This window comes from Pseudochaenichthys georgianus, chromosome 3 (genome assembly GCF_902827115.2).
Source record: "Pseudochaenichthys georgianus chromosome 3, fPseGeo1.2, whole genome shotgun sequence".
NCBI classification, from domain to species: domain Eukaryota; kingdom Metazoa; phylum Chordata; class Actinopteri; order Perciformes; family Channichthyidae; genus Pseudochaenichthys; species Pseudochaenichthys georgianus.
In genome coordinates this window covers 42,799,294-42,825,646 of record NC_047505.1, presented here as the reverse complement: position 1 = coordinate 42,825,646, position 26,353 = coordinate 42,799,294, and the positions used below count along the sequence as shown (strand labels likewise).

General features: G+C 44.7%; 1 protein-coding gene across 1 annotated transcript in view; it reads left to right on the top strand.

The window, feature by feature from the left end:
- Positions 1 to 26,353, top strand: part of ush2a (Usher syndrome 2A (autosomal recessive, mild)) — a 257,394-nt gene that overhangs the window by 58,745 nt on the left and 172,296 nt on the right. Inside the window, exons 12-18 of the mRNA XM_034103486.1 lie at positions 11,857 to 12,052; positions 12,678 to 12,808; positions 12,948 to 13,155; positions 16,392 to 16,675; positions 17,321 to 17,543; positions 22,773 to 22,910; positions 24,012 to 24,192. Of these exons, the coding sequence (XP_033959377.1) occupies positions 11,857 to 12,052; positions 12,678 to 12,808; positions 12,948 to 13,155; positions 16,392 to 16,675; positions 17,321 to 17,543; positions 22,773 to 22,910; positions 24,012 to 24,192 (1,361 nt within the window). The remainder of the gene's footprint in view (positions 1 to 11,856; positions 12,053 to 12,677; positions 12,809 to 12,947; positions 13,156 to 16,391; positions 16,676 to 17,320; positions 17,544 to 22,772; positions 22,911 to 24,011; positions 24,193 to 26,353) is intronic.

Sequence of the window (26,353 nt, the reverse complement as noted above, 5' to 3'; positions counted from 1 at the left end):
TACCCGCAGTGCCAGGCGGTGCTGCGTTGCACCTGACGTTTTGGTTAATGGACAGCTATCAGTGCGGTCAGACTGCTAAATCAGGTAATAAACTAGAGGCTGTCAAAGTTGTAAATAACTGACAGCTGACATCAGCCTTGTTGGCGCCGGACTCGTGTGGGTTGTGTGATTTATGATAACTGAATATGTGGTGTCTTGGATTAGATTTACAGTATGTCACTTTTCTAATCCAAAACTTTAATCTAGTCTAATAGTGTTCTCTTGCTTTCAAATATCCTTGCCTCGAAACACTTTAACTCAGCTGTCTTCATGCTAACTTTGAAGTTTTAATGTGGTTTGCTTTTGTGTTCACCCAATGATAGAGTGTGATTAACTTTGACACACGTGTGCATTAATGGAATAATACGTCAACCAGCTCTTGGTTTGAATTTGAGCTAAAATGTCATTATTGGGTTAATTATTTTTAGGTGAAAAGCCTCTGCCACAGCTCATATATATTTTTTCTGATCACAGTTACTTATTTAATCTCGTGGCATTCTCTAGTTAAACCAAAACTATGATGCCATAGGGATTACTCACACACTGATATGCTGCAGGATGTGAGTTTATCATTTGATTTCAGTCTCGGTTTGATGTTAACCACGGCCTCAGAACCAGGCCTTTGCTCGCAGGAGAGCAAATCCATCGTGGCAGACAGAAGTGGGCATCTCCCCGACAGAGCCTGTAGTCGGTCAGCAGTGAAAAGTTCAGTGTGACTGCTCCACCTCACTGTAGCACAGGACAGCATGCATAATTCACTACCTATGTATCATTCATACACCTGCGTTTGTGTATTAGGTTGTGTGTGTGCGCGCGTGTGTGTGTGTGTGTGAGTGTGTTTCATACAGAGGCGACAGAGGACATCAGTGGAGAAGTACAGCTGTCAACAAGCAGCTGTTCAATTGCTTGTCTTGCGTACTCTCAAACTCAAATAACCATTATCTTCCTACGCACACCCTTGCATTTAATAGTTGTGTTTTCTTATATGAACTACAGACTAAAAGTTTTCATAGAGGCATTTCTAAACACACACACAAACAAGTCATTTTATGCCATCCTTCCAGATCAATGCAGGGGTCTATTTTTGTCTTTCTCACCATCTGAATTTCTCCTTTTATATATCCCACTCCCACCGCCATCCACTTCCCTTTGTCGATCACTCCCTCTCTCTCATACTCTGTCTTTCTCTCCCGGGTCTTAGTTTAAATAATGTCTCAAATCGACTGGAACAATGACATTCCCTCAGCATGCATCTCTAATCAGCTCTCTTTCTTTCTCTGTTTGTCTTTCGCTTCATTTCACTCAGCCGTTTTCTCTACTCCCCCTCACTCTTTATTGCCTCGCTTTCTAAGTATTTAATTCATTCCATTCCCATCTGACTCGGTTTCTCATGTTTCATCCCTCTCTTATTTCCATTTTTATTTCCGTCTCATGTCTTTCCATCCTCCCTATCTGTTTCTTTTCTTCTCACTCGTACGTACAGTAGTTATTTTGTGTTAAAGAAATGCAATGGAAATAAGAAATATGGATATGTGTGTGTGTGTGTGTGTGTGTGTGTGTGTGTGTGTGTGTGTGTGTGTGTGTGTGTGTGTGTGTGTGTGTGTGTGTGTGTGTGTGTGTGTGTGTGTGTGTGTGTGTGTGTGTGTGTGTGTGTGTGTGTGTGTGTGTGTGTGTGTGTGTGTGTGTGTGTGTGTTTTATGTCAATGATACAGTACTATTAGAGCTCTGCTTCTGTGAAAGACAGTACATATAGACCGTAATGAGTCTTTTTTGTGTGATCATTTTTGCCTGTGTGTGTGTCTGTGTGCCTCTGTATGCACTTTTCTCCCAAACCTGTCCATGTCATCTCTCTGAGTGAATATTCAGGACCTTCCTTCTGTCTCTGTAATATTGGAGCATAAAAGGCTGTGGGGAATATTAGCGTTTAATATTGCATGCGTTCTGTTGACTTGGATCGGCCCGGCACCATGACGGATGTTGTACTAATCTGCAGAATTTCCACAGTGACATTAAAGTGACAGAAATGCTCAGACATGTGTCAAGATGATCAACGGGGGCCTTGGAAGACACACACTTAAACTCTCTCACACATGCTTAAACACACGTGCACCCAAACGCACACACCCGCGCCCACTTTTCACTCTTTCTTTTGATTCTTTCTTCTGTGCACTCTGTGTCGGAGTTGATCTCTCATTCTGTCACTCTGTCTCTCCACAGCTGATGGATTCATTCATGTCTGAAAGATATATCATACATTATATTGTACATCACGTCACAAGCCCAGTTTCCTGTTGTACACGCCCCTGTCTTTTTACGGTTCAAAATAGCCTCATTCCAGATTCAATGATGTCCGATTCAATTCAATTCAATTCAAAACCTTTATTTATCCAGGTAAAATCCCATTGAGATCAATGATCTCTTTTTCAAGGGAGACCTGCAGCAGTAGGTTCCACAAGAAGACATAAAAACATAAACAACAGAACAACAAAAGGACATCATACAGCAACATGTACAGGGATTACAATTTACATATTTAACCACATGTACAGGTACCAACAGCATGTGATTTTGTAGCATCCAACCGAGCTTTAAAAACATGTAGTGGTACTAGCTTGGTAATTTTCCATTCTTTTTGCAGACATGTTAGTGGAGCTGCACATCTAAAAGCTTTCTTCCCTAAGACAGTCCTAGCACTTGGCACATTTAATAAAACCACAGCATGCGATCTCAGGCAATAAGTACTTTCAATTCGCAGAGAGATCAGGGAGCAGATATAAGATGGTAGTGTATCCAACATGGCTTTGTAAATGAAAAAGTACCAGTGACTGAGCCTCCGTACAGTAAGTGATGGCAAAACCGCCTTGGCATACAGGGTACAGTGATGCGTAAGTGCTTTACAATTTGTCAAAAATCTCAGTGCACTGTGATACGCAGCATCTAACTTGCTCAGGTAATTGGCAGGTGCATTCATATATAACAAATCACCATAGTCCAGCACAGGTAAAAAGGTCACAGTGACTAGCCTTTTCCTGGCCTCAAGCGAGAAACTATAGGTTACTTACGTAACCCCAGTTGTCAGAGTAACATGAAGTGAGATGTCTCACTATGGGATGCGCCTCATCGCGGAGCAAACAGAAGCATCAATCTCATTACGCCAATCCCGATTGGCTGGTGATCTTGACGTCAGCGTCAGGGAATTCACCCCCTATAAGTAGCTTGCGCCACAATGCATGCATCATTCAAAAATAAGCACCTCTTCTCGCTTCACCACAGCAAGGAGGGCCGTCTGGTGAGACATCTCACTTCATGTTACTCTGAGACCTGGGGTTACGTAAGTAACCTATCGTTCTCATTCATAACACTCCATTCGATGTCTCACTATGGGATATTGTAGCTCCCGTATTGCCAGACGAGCTTATCTCGAAAATCACCGATCAACCAGAATTTAACAGGTAGAGTCCCGACTCAACAAGGTGCTCAGCACTGCTCGGGCCACGCTTGGAGCGGAGACGTCTAGCCTGTAAAAGCGGACAAAAGTGAGCGGCGAGGACCAGCTCGCCGCTGCACAGATGTCTTGGATGGAAACACCCTTGAACAAAGCCCAGGATGTAGCCAGGCCCCGAGTCGAGTGAGCCCGCAGACCCGAAGGTGCTTGCAAATTCTGACTCATATAGGCCAAAGCAATTGCCTCCACAATCCAGTGGGAGAGCTGTTGCTTAGTAACGGGCTTGCCCTTGTGAGGGTTAGCCCAGGACACAAATAGTTGGTCATTAAGACGAAGCTCCTTTGATCTGTCCATATATGTGTGTAAAGCCCAGACTGGACACAACAGATCCTGCTGCTGCTCCCCGGAGGAAACTAGCGGCGGAGGAAATGCCTCAATGTAAATTGGGGTACACGAACCAACCACCTTTGGTGTAAAGGCAGGGTTGGGCTTCAACAACACTCTCGTTTGCCCTGGGGCGAACTGAGTGCTTGAGGGATGTACAGACAGTGCATGGATATCACTGACCCGTTTAGCGGATGCCAGGGCCAGTAACAGCACTGTCTTGAGTGACAGATGTTTCATATCAGCTCCTTCCAGGGGTTCAAATGGAGTCATTCTGAGCCCATTTAAAACCACTGCCAGGTCCCATAAGGGCACCAGCGACCTGGAGACAGGGAGGAGCCTGCGAGCTCCCTTCATAAAACGGCAAACCAAAGGATGTTGGCTAGCCGTCTTACCCTCAAAGCCCACATGGCATGCAGCAATAGCAGCCAGGTACACCTTGATCGTGGAGAAAGCTCTGTGTTTATCGATCAAGTCCTGTAGAAATGATAAAATCACCCCGACAGGACATTGAAAAGAGATGTGTCCTTTTTGAAGGCACCACTCCTCAAACACCCTCCACTTACAGTCGTAAAGAGACCTGGTGGAGGAAGCTCTCGCACTCTGAATAGTGTTTATCACCTTCTGAGGGAGTCCCACTGTATTCAGATTGTACCACTCACGGGTCAGGCCCATAGTGCCCCGCGCTCTGGGCGTGGGTGAAGGATCGCCCCCCCCCCCGCCCGAGACAATCTGTCCCTGCGTGGTGGGGGCTGCCATGGCTGCCCGCACAACAGCTGATATATCTCCGCCAGCCCGTACGTTGCGGGCTAGGGCGGAAACATCAGAGTAAGTGTGTGGCGTTGCTCCTTCACTCCGGCCAGAGTTGGGGGTAACAGAGTCAGGGGTGGGAACGCGTACAGAGGACCCGGAGGTCAATCGTGTACGAGTGCGTCCCCGCCTAACAGTGCGTTTAAATCTTGCATTAAAGAGAACAGCTGTCATAGAGCATTTTTTCTTTATGCGAACAGATTTAACGCGGCTCCGCCGTAACGCACCCACAGCGGACTCCCGATCATTGGATGTGGAGTCCAGTCTGCATAGAGTGGTGCACCTCTGGACAGTAGTTATGTCCCGAGGTGCATCACTCCCGGTACCTGTGTCGCTCTCAGAGAGATGAGACGTCTGCCGCTCCAAGGGATCAGTTTGTGTGCCAGTGTGTGTGACTGGAGACAACGCATCCTCCCTTGGCGGTTCATACACGATATCGTGTTGTCTGTCCTCACGAGGACATGGTGTCCTCTGAGAGAAGGCAGGAAGCGTTTTAGGGTGGGGAACACCGCTAAAAGCTCCGGGTAATTTACGTGCGCCCGCTGGAGGTCTCTGCTCTAGAGACCTCTCACCGGGCGACTTTCGTAAATACCCTATCAGCCTGTCTGACATGCGTCCGTGGTGACCACCTTCCGTGAAAGGACAGCACCCGTAGGCGCGTCCCGCACGAGAAAAGTCGGGTGTAGTGCCACTACGCATTACATAATAACCAATACTCTACGCACGCCGTGGCGCGCGGGGTTTAGTTTTATTATGAGCCCCCATGTTGAGCGGGTGCTTTACGAGGACATTTGTCTGCGTAATCTGACTCTGCTCGGCGGGCTTTATAGATAAAACCCTTCTTTCTAGGAGAAAGAGGGCCTCTCTCTCCAGAATATGGGTTGACTCTCTCTGGGCTTGTGAAAACAGTTTTGAGAAGCCCAGGCAGATGTCGTGAGTATCTCCTGCTGTATGCTCCTTAGAGCCAGCTGAGATGTTACGCTTACAGCTCCAGCCGGCACTGCGCATGCGTGTGACGGTGGAGCCCTTACGACCCCAGCCGGCACTGCGCATGCGCGTGACGGTGGTGCCCTTAAAGCCCCAGCCGGCAATGCGCGTGCGCGTGGCGGTGGTGCCTTCACAGACCCGTCAATAATCCGCCTTTTGAGTGATGCCGTAGCTGCTCTCAAAAGGAGAAGAATTGGCGGGCTGTTTATTGGTTTTATTGATTTTCTTTTCATTTTGTTTTGAGCTGCGCCCTCGGCCTGAAGCCTGGATGCGTCAGCGGCAAATGTTTTATGACAGAGGAATCAATCAGCATGTGACATGTGTTTGTGCGGACATGAGGATGGTGTTTAGGCATCTCTCGAGGCGGCGGGAACACATTAACGGAGGGGAGAAGGAGGGGCTGTCACGCCGCTCGCTTCTTCTTCCTCGACTGCTGGCCGAAATTCTGGGTTGGCTGAGCCTGAGCTGCAGCCGGAACTGGAGATTTTCTCGGCCAACTTGCCCTTGTCTCCAGCCTGGGCTGGGGACTCGGGGTGGGCTGCGACCTCTGCTTGACCGGTGCTGAGTTCGCTTGGGCGAAGGACTGCTGCTGCGAGGGCAGTGGCTGGACCCTTCGAGGGAGGCAGAGGTGGAGTGCCTCGTCCTCCTTCTTCTTCGTCTCACACCTCCTTTGCATGGAGGCGAGAGCGGAGCCGAAAATTCCCTCGGGAACGAGGGGCATATCCAGCACATCTTCCCTTTCTCGGTCAGGGAGGTTGGTGAGGTTGAGCCATCTCGCTCTTTCCTGCACCACCATGATCCCCATTACTTTGCCCGTGGCCTGGACGGCGCAGCGCTGGACACGGAGGCAAATGTCCGTGACCGCTGCCATCTCGTCCAGAATGGCTGCTCCCGGGCTACCCAACAGGTCCTCGCAGAGCTCCGCTTGGTAGGCGGTTAGCAGCGAGGACACGTTCAGGGCCCTGGCGGACAGCTCTGCAGCTTTATAGGACTTTTCAGTCATTGTGGACTGAAAGCGGTAGAAGGTGGGCCGCCACCAGCGGTTCCATGGGCGGTATGCGGAGCAGGCCGAGCCTCTCCATTCCATCGCAATTCAGGGAGGAGGCACCCTGGATTGGAACCTTGTTGCTGAAGGGCCGGTCTCTCCACGAGACCGACACTTCATCCAACATTTCTGGAAAAACCGGGAGGAGTTGCCTCCCTTTGCCCGCTGTTTGGGGAAGATGCTTCCCCTCGTAGCGGGACCTGGAGGTCTCCTTGGCCATTTCAGGCCATGGAACATTGAGTCTGACCGCAGCGCGTTTGCACACGGCCTGCAGGTCCATGCTCAGACCGGGCGAAGCTGGTGTGCTGTCGCCCGGGAGAGCAGCCCTCGCTCCAGGCTTTGTAGCCTGGGCCGATGACATGAAGGTGTCCTCTTCTTGTTCATCCGACTCGGACAGGAGGAACGCCAGGGCGCCCCCCTCATCGTCCTCCTCATAGTCCAACTCGAGGACATCCTCCGCGGGTGAGACCATGGTGAGGTCTAACCGGGAGCCCCAGCTTGGAAAGCGCGGGAATCCGTTCCCGCGTGTCTTGTCGTCACCGGGTCCCGGCCTGCCAGGGCGCGGGATTCCGGTTCTGAGGCCATCGCTGATAATGAGCCCCAGACCGACACGGAGAGGGGTTCGCTCTCTGTGGCGGACGTCCCCGTGTCTTGACTGCCGGCCGGCGGGTCCATGGACATGGGGGGGTCCTGTTCCGACAGGCTAGCTTGTCTCGCTAGCCGTCGGCGGAGGCTCTTGACTGTGAAGCGGACACAATGTCCGCATGAGCCGGGGTTGTCGATAGCGCCTCGGGCGTGTTCCAGCCCGAGGCAGGACGAACAGACCTGGTGTGTGTCTGTGCCCGAGATCTTCAACCCGCAGCCGCAGAGTCGAGCCACCGAGTCCCTGACTCCTCTGGTGTGAGGGAGAGGGACGTCCATCTTTGTCGCCTCGTGGCGTGGAGAGGGCCCGCTCTCGACAGGTGGGACGGGAAAAAAGGTATTACCACCTTGTCCTTAATCCGGAGAAAAAGGACGGTGTGGGTCTTTTAATCCCGGAGAATACTGACTGGTGTGGCAGTATGCTCCTCTTTTAATAATTTTCCCCTCCGTGGGGAAGAGAAAAGAAAAAACTTCCTCGCTACCGTGTTGTCGGTAGAGAGGGAGCGAGCTAGCAACAGGTGTGTTGCTAGCTTGAAAAAATCGGACCTACCTTACTTTCTCGTAGAGAAGGGCGAGGTCGATTTTTCAAGTACTAACGGCGTTAGTACTACCGTCTTCCTGCGAAGCAGAAGGAGTAGCCGGCAATCATCAAGCCAGATACCCAAGTATTTGTAACAGGTAACCACTTCAAGTTGTATTCCTTGCGTAATTGTATTCCGATTTAAGTGTTACAAAAAGTAAGATGCAATAACAACCCACCTTAAATTTATTTTTAGACAACTTGAGTTTTCTTGGTCTTGGTTACATAACGCTTTGTACAGCTGCATTTTTTAACAATTTGTGTGAATGTTTGTGTGCCTGTGTGTATGTTTATATTCGAGATTGTTTGGGCTGTATATGTTATATATCAGTTCTGAAAAAGGCGTGTCTGTGCTTCCATCTGTGTGTGGGATAGATATTGATGGCTAGTGACGTTAAGTAGCGTTGTCCAGGGTCTCTGTTGGTAAAGTCTGCCTCAGCAGCAGATTTTCACCTACGCTGGGGTTAACCGGGTTAACTTCAGATACTCACAACACCGGTGTGTACACACAAACATGCTCACACACACACGCCAGTGGCACAACCTTTCCAGTGAGAGCGTGAAATTGGTCATGGCATTTAGGATAAGATGAGTTGCCCCAGCAGATTAACACGCACACCCACAAACATACACACACACACACACACACACACACACACACACACACACACACGCGCACGCACACACACGCTAGTGACAGGCCATCTGAATGTCCACATATCCATTAAAGAAGGCTCCTCACTCAGCAGGTTTTGTCGGAACATTCAGAGTGAAAATAAGATGTTATTCTTTACTCTGCAACAGAGTAGACAGCACACATTCAGTTGTATACATTAAACCAAACTTTCAAGACATTTGGTTATATTTGTAGAAGTATAATAATATCATTATTTACGTCCTGTGCTGCCACAATTAGCTTATTTAGGTTTTGATCATGTCTGAAGTCTAGTCTAATTGTTTGTAAAAAAATGGACTTCAACATGAACATAATATGGCCGTTTGCTTGTCACAAAGATTTTAGAGTCAAGAGTCAGACTATCAATAAGTAGCGATGAAAGTGTTTTGAACCACACAGTAAAAATACAATTTCTTGGTTTTTGAATATTTAAGCTAGAAAATGTGTTTTGCAGAAAGACAATTAAAATCTAAATCAAAACCATGTACACTCGATCCTTAGTATGCGCTGTCCTTTTTTAGCCGCTGGTACTATTTGCAGATGATGGAGCGCCATCAAAACCTTTTGTATGAAGAAGAGAATGAACGTGTGCCGTTTCCTTTTAACTCCCAAACACCAGTCCCCCGACTAATTAGCAGGCTGGGAGAGAGGGAAGGTAACGCAATGTTGAATGAAAAGAAAAGAGAAGGAAGAAAAAATCCTCTCCCTTTCATTTGGTATGGTAATATTTCCTGCTCACATACTCACCGTGGCTATGAGAACAAGCGGTTTGAGGACGGTAGAGAGACAGGGGGAAGAGAGTGAGGAAGGGGAGAGGTGGGAAGCCCTGAGAGATGTACAGAGTGATTTGTTTTTCAGAAAGAGAGGAGATGGAAGAGGAAGGAAGGGTGGGAAGAACGAGGAGGCACAGAGGTAGAGGAGACGAAAGAGGAATGGAAAGGGAGGGAGATATGGGAGAGGAGTACATCTCGCTCTTCAACGCATCCCCAGCGGATGAAGAGTGAGATCTAGTGAGAGCCTTCCTTTTCGAAGTGCAGAAAAAAAAGTACCTTTGATATGTGAAACGTTTCGGGGCAAAGAGCTGCAGAGAGACACACGGGCAACTACAAAGACAGATGGGCAGAAGTGGAAAAACAGCACGGACAAACAGGAAGTCGCAAAGTTACTGTTAGTCTGATTTCATATTCAAAACCAAACGGCATGACAGACAGAGCAAACAGTAACATGCAAACAACCAACACTCCTGTGGAATTTCATGTCCCTAGACAAACTCTTCAGTGTGTGTGTGTGTGTGTGTGTGTGTGTGTGTGTGTGTGTGTGTGTGTGTGTGTGTGTGTGTGTGTGTGTGTTTACACGCATGTTTCTATTTGACTCTTGTGTTTGTGTTTGTTGGTAAGTGTGTGCATCTTGTCTCCTGAGAGTCTCCTGCTGCTTCATTATATCCTGTTAATAATCACCCCACAGGGAACCACTGCTCTGGATGCACGCACACACACACACACACACACACACACACACACACACACACACACACACACACACACACACACACACACACACACACACACACACACACACACACACACACACACACACACACACAGACGTACCAACACACATACAGAAATGCAAACCCTTTAGATCTTGTTCATTCGGTAGAGAGGTAGAGTGTTTCTTAAATATTTTTTGTAAATAAGCAGACAGTCCCCTTTCCTGCTACTGTTTTCAAAATGCTTCGTTGGCCATGCAACAAAAATAAGGACTACATTACCTGATAAATATATTACAAAATAATGTAGTCTACACATATGGATAAGTTAAATTATTAAAATTACAGTGAGGAATTAAACACAATTGTGTTACGGCTATGTGACACAAGAGTTTCTGCATACCTTTAAAGAACCTGTTGAGTTTTTGACCACCTCAAGGATACACCAACTCTATTTTGGTGAAAAACACTGAACATGGAAACCTTTAAAAGCAAAAAACTGTTGGATTGGATTTTGTGTGTTTGACTATGTTTGGTCCTGAGCGTTGTGTCGTGTTGTAGCTCCAGAACACATGGGGCCTTTTGTCTTCTTCACGTATTAACATGATTTTATTTTTGATCTCTCTCTTTGTCTTCCTTTTCCGCCCCACATCCCTTACTCACACACTTGTGGATTGTTTTCTCTGTGTGTTTCTTGGCTTTCTGTCCCCCCCGTCCTAATCTTTCAAACACAAAGGAATTTTCCCCATCATTTCTGTTCACATCAGTTTCCTGCATGTTCCCTTACCTCCTCCCCCTTTTCTCTCATATACAAAATAGGAGCCTTTCCCCCCATTTCCATCTTCACTCTACCCTTCCCCCTCCCTCCCCCTGGCTCCCCCCTCCTCTGTGTGTCATACATAATGGGCCCAGTGCAGGTCTGCATGTGTCACACATGGGAGGAACTCCTGTGTTTTTTAATACATTTTTAATCCCGCCATTTGATGCCCCCCTTGTCCACCATAATTTGTACTGACTGCTGAACAAAATCAAAGGGCTTGTACTTGCTGCTTCTCGACGTTGCTGCTCTCTGCAACAGAAAAATACATTTTTTATGTCACTTTTCCCCCTTCCTCCCCCCCCTTCACACACCTTGGTATGTTTATTTTGACATGAAAGTGGGCCTGTGTGAGAGCCCTGGCTGTTGCAAGTCACTCCTCATTAGCAGTCCGATTTCCCTATGCTGTGTGTGTGCGTTTGTGCATGTGTGTGTCTAACTGTACTGGCTCTTTATTATATAGCAAAGAATACATTACTCCTTGTTTTATTCAGTTATGGGTATTATTATTCTCTCTCTTTAGATTTAGATTGACACGGGCCGCTGAGTCTTTTTTTATTTTCCATTTCTCTGTCTCTTTCTGTGTTTCTCTTTCTCTCTTCTTTTCGTCTTATCTGTCTTTGTTCTATTGAAGCAAGCATTTTACTTGTCATGGGATCATTTTACGACATGTTCTAAATGTCTTTGCTTAATATGAATGCTTGTGAACATTCATAATCTCTAACCACCAAGACTGTTATTCATTTAAATGTATTTTATCTGTGTAAACTTGCATCTCTGATTGCAATCATTAGGGTTAAAACAAAGGTCTGATTATTTTAGAAATAATTTTTGCAGCAAACAGTTTGGTAGCTTATAGATACAAACAGTATGTTCGCTTATACACAAATAAAGAAATGTATTTCCGTATTTATAAACGGTATGTGGCTTTTATTTTAACAGTGCCAACGCTGTGCGCCTCTCGACAATGACAAGCCATTCAGGTCAGGTGACCAGCTCCAGCCTATGAACTGCCGGCCTTGTCAGTGTCACGGCCACGCCCTCTCCTGTCACTACGATGAGGGAGTCGATGAACAGCCTGATGAGCACTATCGAGGAGGAGGAGGGGTCTGTGACCACTGCATGCACAACACCACAGGTTAGCGATACAAGTTATATAATTATCTTATTCAAAGTTTATAAAAACATTTTGTAAAATGTCATACAGTATGTCTCTTCAATCAACCTTAAAGTTAAAGAACTTTGAAACAATTAAAGACCGTGTGTCATAATCCTTCACAATTCCTTTTTATTATTTCAAGATTTTGAGCCAAAAAACGTCTTTATGCTGAAATATATGTTATTTCTGTACATTTAGCCAGCCATGTAAAGAGTAAAGTGTGGTATTTTTATCAAAACAGATAAAGACAAATACCGTTCGACACATCTTAGTATTGGATAGTTTTAATAAATACATATACTGTAAATGGATGCCTTATCCTTACTGTTTAAGGCCTTCTCAGCAGTAATAGGTGGAATTAGAAGGTTATGGGGTATTATCTATTATAAAACTAATTTGGAATCGATGGTTATGAAGTATGTCATGCTGCTTATTAGCCTATGTGCCTTGCTCAAGTGTTTGTCACTCACCTTTTTATGATGACTTTCCTAATGAGGCCAAAAAGGATGGTCTTTAACATGAATATCTCCCTGGATCCCTTTAGGAATTGTACCTGTTCATTTGACTTTCTTGCTCTATATCTTACTCTCTTTCTGTCTCTCAGGTAAAAACTGTGAGCTGTGTAGAAGTGGATTTTTCTGGCTGGAGGAATCTGATCCCACTTCAGGGGATTTGTGTCAACCTTGCAACTGTAACACTGCTGGAACAGTCAACAGCAGCAAGGAGTGCTCCGAGGTACACCCAACACAAACAGCAAACTGGTGGTGACGAGTGGGTCCTACATTTCAATTATGTGATTTCAACATTTTCAGGCTGGTTGAAAATCTTCTTGTTTTTGCCTGTCCCTCTTCTCTTCTTTATTTCTGCCGTGCAGGCAGGAGGTCAGTGTCAGTGTAAGGTCGCAGTAACAGGTCGTCGGTGTACAGACTGTTTATCTGGATGGTACGGTCTTACCGCCTCGAATCCAAATGGCTGCACCCGCTGTAACTGCAGTGACCATGGCATCATCAACAACGCAACAGAAGGAGATCACAGTTGCAACCCGTACACAGGACTCTGCCAGTGTAAACTCCATGTCACAGGTAAACAGACAAGTCAGATAAAACATGAATTCTGAGATTCTTGTGAGAAATGAATTGTATCTAAACAACATATTTGATGTTTGTTTGCCACTGCTTTTGTGGTGTATTTCTCAACAATCATGTGTGCCAGAGCTGTGTCTGTCATTCCTGCTGTCAATAAACTTTTTGAGGCAGTGTAACAAGCATGGAATTTCATACCATCTCCCTAAATTCCACCTATACAAGCATGGCATCCTCATTTTGAGTAGGGGTTTAATTAAGATGAAACTCTTAAGGTCAATATCAACAATCTCTTCAGGCCCTAGTATGTTACCACAGCCGCAATCATGTCCACTCCAAATGTGCTCTCGTAAATTGTTTCTCTCACAAAATGTACCTAAGTACTTTGTTGATAACTTGTACTTTTCATTAATTCAGTTACTCTTTCAAATTGTCCAGTAACTGCGTCCTAATTAATACAAAGGCACAGCTGCTCAAAAAGGAGATATACAGTACTCGGTGCACAGACCGAATCAGGCACTTGTATACACACAGGCGAAATCACTTGCACACACACACACACACACACACACACACACACACACACACACACACACACACACACACACACACACACACACACACACACACACACACACACACACACACACACACACACACATACACACACACACACACACACACACACACACACACACACACACACACACACACACACACACACACACACACACACACACACACACACACACACACATCCCAAAGTATTTTGCCAGCCAAAATAAACAGGCTTTTCTGCTGGGGGTGCTTCCAGTGGTTGTGCTTCTCTTTGTGATAAATGGTTTCACTCTCTCCCCTGTGTGTCTTTGAAGAGCAGGCTCGTATGAAATGCAAAACCGGCCAACGCTCCTCAACGCAACGCATCATGGTTATTGCTAAGCTTCGCTATCAAGGGCCCACGGTTGTGTGTGTGTGTGCGGGAATGTGTATCTGAACTTGTTAATGTGTGTCTTTTTTTATGTTAATGTGTATGTAAAAGAGAAAGTGCCTGGATGTGACCGTATGTTCATCTACTTTAGTCTTAGACTAACGTTTGTATTGTAAGATTGTAAGTTTCTGTGTGTGCGTGTGCGTGTTTGTGTGTGTGTGTGTGTGCGCACATGAATGCCATCAAGGACTAAGCTGGTATTTAATTCTCTAATTCAATGCCAAGTTGATTAAAACAAACTGCTGCAGCCCCTTGTATGTTTCACACTCCGTCTTGCAAGACCCACTTTCCGGTTTTTTCCATCCTTGTTTGTCTGGTTGCTCCCACAGGTATTTTTCCGAAATGAGATTTGATTATGGCAATTTATTACCGCCAAGCTGATACTTTGAGTAGAGCAATGGCAGGCACGCTTCAGAAGGAGGGAATTGAAATGTGTGCACACAGATACACACATGCAGACACACATGCACATTCATAACAAGGTGCCAGAGTGCAGTGTGTTCATAATAGTGTTTGAAATGGTGATGCATGAGCCTGTTAACCAGCTGGCTACTGATAAAAGGGCTGGGCCATGTCCCGAAAACACACACTCACATGCACGCGGGCAAACACGCACGCCTAAACACAAAATTACCTCCTTTCTGCCCTGATCTAATTTGTTCTAACAAATTCTGTTCTCTAATGTTCTCACCTTTTCTTCCTTTTTATTGTTTTCTGATTTTTCTTTCTCTTCTTCTCTCTTCTCACTTTTTTCTATTGTGTTAGTAGGACTGTGCAATTCACTATCAACAGATTAGCAGCAAAAATAGGATTCGCAAATGCCAACTTGTGCTGCTTAATGTGTAAAATATGAATGGAACATATTATCACTACTTATAGTGGGTGTGTGGTTTTTAATAAACTGTAGTTTTATTGGCAAAAAAACAAATCTAAAACAATATATTACAAGATTGTTCAGGTTGTAAGAATCATTCTGTCTTTCTGCATATGAGTACACTCAGTCGTGTACACATACCTCAACACACACACTGCTCTATTATGAAATATGATCTATGGAGAGGATCTTTTTCATATTCATATCTATAAAATCATTAAAGTGGGGAGACCAGGGAAAATGCCAAGTGTCTGCCGCACACTGAGTAGGACACACACACATGTGCACTAACACAGATGTGCAGATATTCTGTCATAAATGTATGAGCGCACACACACATTTTCACCCACGCACATGAACACACGCTCCCTCATAAACGGCTGTGGTGACTGCGCTGCCCCCAGGCATCCATTTAGGGACAGATTGCCTGTCATGGAATACGTATGGCATATTCAAATAAGCCCTGCTCGCTCACACTGCATATCATAGTTTAACTGGCCTTATAGCCGGGCACTGCTGCTGGAGCCATAAAACTTCCCACAGTTTTGGTCTTTGTAATTATTCAATAATTATAAAAATAAAATAAAAAGAGCAGCAACTGAAGTGATACTGTTATCGGTTCATTTCACATTCTTTACGGCTAGGCTGTTTCTGGCATTACAAATCTTTATAGATCTTAATATTTAAAGTAAACAATTCTCAAAGTTTCATACTTAACTCCTTAATATAAGCTGCATTTTTGCATTCTTGGATTTTATGTTTTACAAAACAAAATATTGTGAAAACTGTTAATAATTAGTCATTTTGAAAATATAATTTAGCCACAAGTATAATTAGATTGTTATTCTTCTTCTTTATACTATCGAACAGAATAAAAAATATATATTTCTACACCAATTTGTTTTTATTTTTAAGTTCCTCTATCCATCTTTTCGTCTCCCCATCTCGTCTTTTTCTCTCCCTCCATCCTATTCTTGTAGTTGTTTAATTTATTTATTTTCAAGCTCAGTGAAATTAAGTGTTTGGCCTTAGGTGAGTGATCCATCATATGTAGAGGGCCTGGCCCTAATGATGGCAGTTTTATACACTCACACACCATTTCTCTTTCCCTCACACACACACTCTCAAACACACACACACACACACACACACACACACACACACACACACACACACACACACACACACACACACACACACACACACACACACACACACACCAAACGGAGAGAGGCTAAGCGCTAGTTAGTGAACAAACAAACATTAATTCACTTTATTTCTATTTCCTTTCTGGTTTTCTCAAAATATCACTCTGTACTCTCCGCAAAACATTTCTATAACCACCCCTTTCTTTTTTCTCTTTTTTTTTGGCAGGTCTTTCCTGTGACCGCTGTGAGTTTGGTTATTGGAACCTGTCCCACCCAGACGGCTGTGTCCCATGCGACTGTGACCCCCTGGGCTCCTTCAGCCCGTACTGTGAGCCTGAGGGGGGGCAGTGTGAGTGTAAGCCCGGGGTGGGGGGGCAGCGCTGTGATTCTTGTGGCAGGGGGTCATATGGTTTACGACTGGAGGGATCCTGTGCCTCCTGCAACTGCTCACAAGAAGGGACCGCACCTGGAACAGACTGTGATCCTCACACAGGACAGTGTGTGTGTAAGGCAAGTTAACAAGTATTTATAACTTTATTATTATTACTAAATGTAAAGTCAACCATTGGGGTTTCCAGCTTGCAATGGCTCTGGTGGTCAACGAATAACAGTTACATTCTGACAAAGGAAACCGAATACATACATATCAAGATATCAAGCAACTGGAGTATAATAATAATAGAAAAATAAAAAGCTGTCTAATTTTTTAACTGAAGAAGGCAACAGAAATCATGGGCTACATACACTACAGGGATAAGGACAAAGGGTCAGATAAAGGGTTTCTATTTTGTACAGTATTATTTTGTTGGGAGCCTTCTTTAACTGTGCAGATGAAGAGTAAAGACACTTACCTCTGTCTGATATATCCATGTCAAATGATGAAATGTTCGCTTATCATCAGGCAACAAGTGACCCTTCTGGACCATTTCTCTTCTTATGTTTTCTATTTACAATGTGGCGTCTAATCAGAAAATAAATGACAAATAGACAATGCCAATGCCATCGGGTTAAGACAAGTTTTGATTTATTTAATAACTGACCTGTTCAATACGTTATTGGCAATTCTTATCCAGACAGCTTTTGTGTTCACTGATAGTGTATACAACTACTTAACACTTAACATCCCTCCTTCTCGACTTCTCCTTTCTTTTTTAGGACCATGTGGAAGGCCGGCTCTGTGAAGTTTGCCTTCATGGTTACCATACATTGGAGCAGCGAAACTCCCTGGGCTGTCTGCCGTGTGTGTGTGACACCCATGGCACTGTGCCCGAGGGTGTATGTGATATGTGGACCGGACAATGCCCGTGCAGAGAAGGGGTGGAGGGAGCAAGGTGTACCAATTGTGCTCACAACTACTACAGAAGTTTACAACTCCAAAGTAAGAGAGGGCCGGAAAAGTTGTTCAAAAACTATAACAAATGTCAGACTCTGAATAGTTTGACAAGTATAATCAAATAAGATACATCAGAGCAGGGACGTGCACAGGTAGGGGCTAATGTTGCCCGGGCAACAGCCCGTTTGCCATTTGTTGCTTTCTATTGTGGCCGAATCAACATGATAAGGCCACAATTAGTAGTGTAGCATCTCACTGCGATAAAACACAACTTGTCAGTGCTGTTATCTGCCCGCAGTCACGTGACTTGGTTTAAAATCTGACAGCTGGAAGCAAAGGAAAGCACTCCGAGTCCGGCCTCATGGCTATGGCCTATGGTGATCACACCAAATGCCTGCCTGGAACCGAAGGCGTCCGGACTTTTACGTCCGCTACGTCGCCTGCGCCAGCTACGCCGCCCGCCTTCGAACACACCGCAAAGACTTCAGTCGACGAGGGGCAATAACTGTCCTTCCCAGCAGGCAGCGGTAGTGTGTATTCGTCATTCAAAAGAGGCAACAGCCAATCAGAGTGATTTCTTTGGCCGACTTTCTTTCACGCGGAAGGTGTGAAAAAATGCCGTAAAGCAACGACGGTGCGTAGTAGTAGGGCGCCGCGAATGCCCGACTGCCTCTGACTCCCAAAATCGGGTAGGTGTGTCAGGGCCATAGGCGGAGTTTGACATTTGCGCTTGGGGGGGCAAACCTTTTTTACTGACGTCAGTACACAGTCCCAACTATTGTGTGGGGTGCTACGGATACAGTAGCAATAAAGCCCGCGTTCACCGCACTGAGTATGACTTTTCCACATACAAACACAACTCGTCCCGTCATGCACGCCTAATGCCCGCCGTACACACACACTCATATGGAAGGGGCGGTCTCTCCCCCCAACAACAGTGCATTACATAACTGTAAAACGTATCATAACTGTGCACATCTTATACTTATTTGATAACTACAATATCCCTTGGTTACTTGAACATGCTACAATATTATTAACCAGTGTCCTACCTTAGTGCAGAAGTAGACGCCTTTTTTTACGTTGCGCATATATGTCCACTATCCCCTCAGGTGACAGCTGTGCAGTTATGTCGTCCTCAATGTGAAGAACATCAAGTGAGGCAGATCTTGTTCCTCCCATCATTGACCGCAGCCAGTTCCGAATTCTCCTCATTGCAGAAAAGCTTCTCTCTGAGGTGGCAGATCCGATAGGCAGAGTCAGTGCCAACTGGAGCATCTTGTATAAATTTGGATAGCTCTCCTTTTTAACAGTCTTTCGAAGATGCTCAAGGCTTTAACAAGGTCCATCTCTGTTCCAAGAAGGAGAGGGTGAATTTTGAGCGGCTGTGCGTATTTTTGTACGAGAGGTTCAATTCCATTTTTGTCACATTTAAACAGTGCTGCACATGCTCGTGCCAGGTCTATGGACTCTCCCGTGAATCGTCTGTCTAGTTCGTTGATGAGGGTGTCCAGCACAGGGAGATATAGGTGCTGCTGAAATCCAGCTGTATCACTCTGTGACCTTTGTGCGCCACTTTCATCAGTTTCTCTTTAGCCCAAAGTAGTTGTAACCAGGAAACTGTCGAGGGAGGTCGGGGGTTTTGTAGCGCGTTTTATTTTGGGTGCAAGGGGACCCGTAGTCTGGCACTCAATATCTGCATCCACAGGTACTGCCACGTTGTTGTCCCGGCAGAACTGTTTCACTGATCCCCACATATTGCTCCACGTATCTGCTTGTCTCTGAGATTTGAAGTGCGCCTTCAGGTTGTTGGTAAGCGCCACAGCTTCGGAGAGTGTGCAGCTGGAGGACTGTAGGGCCTTGTGCGTAACATGAATCACACGCAGTATGTCTTCAAATACAATAACACATGTAATGAAAGACATTCTGGTCATGTGGGCATAAAGGCCACTGGCCTCCACAGACCACTTGTCTCCCTTGTCACTCATTTCTCTCAGGCACCCTGTAATTGCAGAGTAGTGAGTTTTAACAGAATTCACAGATCGCCACTTGTACGCCCATTGTCTCACTTGGCTGTATTATTTCAGTTTGTTTCAGATTCAGTGATTTCTGCATTTCAATGAATCGATGATGGTTAGACGGCTCTGCAAATACAGAGTACAGTTTGTCAATGACGTTCAGGAATGTTTTCACGCTGCGGTTGACAGCACAACACTCCACAAGCACCAGATTTAGTTTGTGTGCCAAGCAGTGCACGTACACTGAGACACGGTGGGTCTCTTTAATGCGCTGCTGCACACCAGAAACGTGACCAGACATGATGGAGGCTCCATCGTAACTCTGGGCAACAATTGGGATATGTTTCAGTCCACACATCTCAAGTCCTTTGTTTATTGCTTCCACAATCCCAGCCACATTGCGAGATGCTGAGCAATCAATAAAACACAAAAAACGCTCCTTGATTTCAAGCTGCTCTGCATATCTTAAACACACTGATAATTGTTCCGTGTTGCAAGACCTGGCTTCATCTGCAATTATAGAAAAAAATCCCGTATCCTGCACTTTCTCTACAATTTCTGCACGAACTAAGTTAGCGCATATGTCAATGACTTCGTTCTGGAAATCTGGGCTAGTCGCATTGGAATACTTGGAGAAGAAGCCACAAACTTCAAGAAAATTCCCACGCGACTCTGACTCGCTTCCCTCCCGATGCCCACGAAAAGGCAATCCGAGTTTGGACAACAGCCTCACAATATCAACAATTTTGCACAAATAAGATCGGTTCTCATCAGAATCTTCGTGGCTTTGGGAAAGTTTAGCTACAATAGATCCAGAAGATGCAGTCACTTTATAGTTATCCCATTTAACCATGCAGTTCAGATGGGCCTGGGAGTGTGCATGTTTCTCCAGTTTGCTGCTTAGTTTTTTCCAGTCACTCAGGCCCTTTCTAAAGGAATCCTCCACACCGCTGTCAGTCTGGAAGTGGTGGCATCCATTCGTATTGAATATTCCAGCCAGGGATAGTTCTTGTAATAGTACGTGGAAAATGATCGTTTTGTTTTCCCAAATCATTTTTGAGGGGAATTCGGATAAAGTAGGCTGCTTGGGACAGCTGTGTTTTCCCCCAAGATAATCATGACCCACTGACGGCCCGGCACCGGTGGTCTCCCTGCTGTGGGGTTAATGACGTTAGCTGGTCCTGCTAATTCAGAGCTCTCCGTTGTGGGGCTAACATTAACTGGTTTAGCTAATCCAGAGCTGCTTGTTTGTGTGTCTGCCACTTCACATTCTGACGGCTGCTGGTTGGTAAGGTTAGGCTCAGTCAGTGGCTCTTTTGTTGTTGAAGCTTTACAAGACGAAATTGGACGTTTTTAAAAAATCGCCGAATATCCATTACTGCTAATTCTTGTAATACAATAGCTGAATCACTTGTATACAAAAAAAAATGAGGGAACTTGTGTCCTTAACGTCACACACACACACACACGTCACGCCTGCTGAAAAATGAAATTATTACAAACAAAACATGATATTATTCAGATTTGTATTGTAACAATCATTTTATTACATATATTAAAATATTGATATATTGCCCCCCGCAAAATCCGCCTATGGCCTTTAGAGTATAGGGGACAAACCAGGGGACTTTACTTCCTCTTGACACCGTCGGTTATTTACAAAAAAAACACCTAAATATAGTCCTACTTGTTATTGTGCTTCTGTCTTTCTGTGTCTTTTCATCTGTAAAAAGACAGATTGTTCTGCTCTGGTTTTGTGTTTCTGCCATCTCCGTTGCTCAGCCGATTATGTTCGGGTGCTCTTTAGCTCCTAGCCTCTGCCGTCCTGCCATTAGCATAACGAACTCACCGTTGTGCTCTGCTATCCGCGTAGTCCCCGGAACATTGCAAGACTCCGACCGTCACTCTTGGAGTCGGTTGCCGAAACCCTAGTCCATGCGTTTGTCACCTCCCGCTTGGACTACTGCAATGGTCTCCTGTTTGGGGTTCCCAACAAAACCCTGGACAGGCTCCAGTATGTCCAAAACTGTGCTGCTAGGGTACTCACAAATACACTGGTTGCCGGTCAAGTCCCGCATATCATTAAAAATCCTCCTCCTTACCTACAAGTCCCTCCATGCCCATGCCCCCCAGTACCTATCGGACATCCTTCACCCACATGCCCCTCCCTGGAACCTGCGGTCTTCAGACTCTGGCCTGCTTACCACCCCCCGCACCAAACTGCGAACCTTCGGGGACAGAGCCTTCAGTGTGGCAGCCCCCACCCTCTGGAACGCTCTTCCCGCGGAGATCCGCAACATCCCCACGCTTGACGCCTTCAAAAGGGCCCTCAAGACCCATCTGTTCACTAAGGCCTTTGGCCCCTAATCTATTTGTTGTTTTGTCTGTCTGACTGGTTGTCTGACTGCCTTTTGTTTTGTTATGTTTGTTTTGCCCTGTTCTTCCTTGTAAAGCGACCTTGGGTCTCATGAAAGGCGCTTTATAAATCCAAGCTATTATTATTATTAAACTCCCTCAACGGGGCCGCTCGCTCTCTTCTCTCACGGAGAACACTTCACTGTCCCGCTTCATTGTAGGATTTCTGCCATGTCTCTACTTTAGTTTGACCATCTCTGTTATTAAGTTATGGAATTCTAAATAAATAAGTAATTAGATACCTTACTGACGCTGTGCTCATAAAGAATGATAAGAATAAGAATAATGCGTATTGAACTGGTTTAATTAATTAGTGAGTTTATTTAAGGTAGCCTAATTAGTTAGAGGCCCTGTTTTATCAGTATGTCTGCACAGCAGTTACAATGGTAAAACTACATTAAAACAGGATTGTCCCCATCTTTTCTTTAATAGTTACTAACATTAGATATTTTAATGATATGGACCGCAAAACAAAAAATGTGCCTGAATAACGAATTTAGCAGTTGGACATAAAAGTCAACTGAGTGTGTGTTTTTATTTTATGAACCTTTTACATTAAAAACAAGTTAGAATTTTCAAAAGGTCTTACAGTATGTTTTTTTTGGGGGGAGGCCCTTTTTCCAGTTTAGAGCAATAGCCCCTCCAAATGTCTGTGCACATCCCTGCATCAGAGCTACTGTATTTGAAATCAAAATGCATGTTATGTTTTCTCATATAAGGACTTTTGTCTGTAGAAATATAATTTGTGTGTTGTTAATCATTTGTTTTGTTGTGTAAGTAATGAAACTTTGTGGGAAAACTGATCTATTCTGCTTTCAATTTTCTTTTTTGTGTCGAACAGATAGGTTGTCCCAAGGCTGTGTGCCATGTGTCTGTGACCTCAGAGGGATAGTGGCGGGGTCAGTATGTGACAGCACCACAGGGCAGTGTGTTTGTGTCCCTACACGTTATGGAAAGGACTGCAGTAGCTGCCGACCTGGTGAGTGTTTCTACAGTAACATAGGTTGACGGTACAATTAAGGAATGATTGAATAAAGTGGATACATTTCTGACCAAAGTTCAGACTACCCCAACAAAATATGAAAAAGGTGAAGAACAATGGTTGCTACTTTAAGTGTGTGTTTCCTTGTGTGCTGGTGTGGGTTTGTGTATGTGTTGGCATATGCCCTCTGCCAGATCTCCACTCTGTGATTGTCCTGTTTGTGCCAGGTCTTAACAACAGCATCATAGAGGGGGGAAATTGCTTCTTCTCACTCATCTCACTTTGGTTTTTGTGTGTGCATTACCTCATAAGTGTGTGTGTGTGTGTGTGTGTGTGTGTGTGTGTGTGTGTGTGTGTGTGTGTGTGTGTGTGTGTGTGTGTGTGTGTGTGTGTGTGTGTGTGTGTGTGTGTGTGTGTGTGTGTGTGTGTGTGTGTGTGTGTGTGTGTGTGTGTGTGTGTGTGTGTGTGTGTGTGTGTGTGTGTGTGTGTGTGTGTGTGTGTGTGTGTGTGTGTGTCAGTCAGTCAGTCATATGGGACAAGCGGTAACAGATGTTGTATTGTGTATGTAATGGAGTAAGACCAACAGCATAGTCAGGTTTACTGTAACACGTGCTGTGATGGATGTATTGATGGACAGATGTTAAAAAGAGCATCAGAGGACACAAAATAATCATAATTTTATCTGAAATAGCCCGAAAATAAAAACTAAGGCAATATTAATTACTGTCGTAAGGTAACATAGATGAACAACTTTGCCAAGATCATTTATCCCGTTATATACTTAAACCTCCTACAGCTCCCCCCGATTACCTAAACTGTCAGTTTAGGATGGTTTAATAGAATTTATCGAATTTGTTTGTTGGACGATATTAGCGTTGAGAAATATAAACTAAATTGATTTACAGCGAACTTTAGAACCTGGATTGCTTAATGTAACCTCACACACACCTATTGGCTTTGTGTTACATTTTATTACAAATAAATGGTTAATGAAACCCCCAATGCACATGATTGTTGGCAGAATAAGGAAATGGCAGACTACTAACCAAATTCAAAAATGTTTTTTCCATTTTATCTTCGTCTCTTTTTTTGGTCTAGGCTTTTACCTCTCTCCAGATCAGAGTGTGTGTGCGGAGTGTGACTGCCATCCTATGGGAGCAGCGCAGCGGGGTTGTGAGAGGCAGACAGGACAGTGTGTGTGTGTCCATCCTTCAGTGGGAGGGCGGCGCTGTGACCAGTGTCATGAGATGTTCTTTGGATTCAACCCCGGCCTGGGAAGGTAACTCGCACAAAGGCAATCACACACAGATGAATACCATATATGCAGGTTGTACAAACTGTAAATCACTTGCACCACCTGCGCATACACGAACACACACGCAGCTCCACCTTCGAGCACACACAGCAGCGGGTGCAGACTCTGTAAGGACAGTTTACAGATTAGCTGGCAGACATATGACTTACATGAGTTAAGAGCTGCTTTGACCTTTACCGCTCATGTCTCTACCTGCAGGCTATCTCACACACAGTGCCACACACACAACTTAAAACACACATACACAAATGTAACTGTTACGCAGACATAAATTCCTCTCAACAGGTTGGCAAAGACAGATAATCCACAAACTGTTTGACTAGTGGTCCACTGAGTAAGTGTGTGTTTTTTTTCCATGTGAGCTGACCTTGCCTGATAGCTGTATTCCCCTGTGTTCAGGCTGTGGCTGAGATCTCCTCACAGCTGAGAGGGGTGGATTGATGGAAGGAGGGAGAAAAAACAACTTTGATAAAGAGTTTACTTTTAACAAAGAGATAGGGGAAGGAAAGAGTGGAATAAATAAAAAAATGGATGGGGATGTTCTAAGGTCCACATGGTTACTGGCAAAAAAATGCCATGCTACAGAGTGCATTTCTTGAGTGTGTTTTTCTCCTGGTTAAGTTAAAATATTCTAAATATTTTAGAGCAAAACATAGAGCCTGACACTTTTATCAACATCACACTTAGCAAGAGGAAGGCTTTACTACTCCACCACTTCCTTCTTGTTTTGATGCCTTAAGATATGGTAGGATAGTTGCAATGGCAAATGCAGACGAGAGGTTGAAATGAGCTGTATTTAATTACAGTGAACTATATAATTCAAGGGCACCCCATTATTTATATTAATTAGCAAACTGAACCACCCCCCAACCCTACCCCTGAGCATCACGGCCCATACTCCACATGTTTTGCCATTTTTAAGCAGCCGTTTTGGTGTAATCAAAGCCTTACTGTCTTGTATTCTTTTATTGTGCTGGAAAAATGATGAATAAAGTGGGAAGTTATTAGTGCTGAATGCTTTACTTGTGCCCATAGTCGCTCCATAATAAGGATGTCTTCATCTAAATATCATCAAGTAATTTATCCTTCCTCTTCAATCAATAGGCTTTGCTCAAATGAATTTACACACGCATGCACACACACACACACACACACACTCACACACACACACACACACACACACACACACACACACACACACACACACACACACACACACACACACACACACACACACACACATGTTGATGTGTGAGCAGTTGGCTGGTTGTGGTACTGTGTCCCTATGTGTCTCCATGGAGAACCGGGTCGGAAAATGCTGACCGGTGTTAACTTCATCACGGGGAAATATGATGGTAATTCTGTCTGTAGGGATTAGATTTTGGCACATACACACATTCACTTACACACCTAATTTTATTACAAGGGATTACACATGTAATAATCCAATACTTCTACATTTACATACATTGTATGTTGTTGTAACCTAACTGTATTTGAAGTAACTTAATAAATATAGTATTAATTAAATAAGTATTACATAACAAAATATCATTGTGGCAATTTAATGTTATGTCACCATTAAATGCTTGTTTCTATTCAGATGCTATATCTCACTAAATACACACACATTACCTTCTCTCTCGTTCATACACATAGAGTACTTTGAGGCTGATGGAAAAGGAGAGAATGGGTGTGATGTTGGTGTTTTCTTTCTCCTTGGGAATGGAGTGAAGGTCGAGTCAATATGGCATATGTGTGTATTTGTAATTGTGTGTTTTTGAGCATGTGTCTGTGTGTGCATTTGAGCACTAGTTGACAGGAGAAATGTGTGGCTCGTTAAGAGGCTGTGGCTTTTCACACAGCAATACAAAAAGGTGTGTGTGTGTGTGTGTGTGTGTGTGTGTGTGTGTGTGTGTGTGTGTGTGTGTGTGTGTGTGTGTGTGTGTGTGTGTGTGTGTGTGTGTGTGTGTGTGTGTGTGTGTGTGTGTGTGTGTGTGTGTGTGTGTGTGTGTGTGTGTGTGTGTGTGTGTGTGTGTGTGTGTGTGTGTGTGTGTGTGAATGTGTGTGAATGTGTAAGAAAGACAAATGCTCTGTGAGAGTGTGTCAGTAACAGGGTTTACTT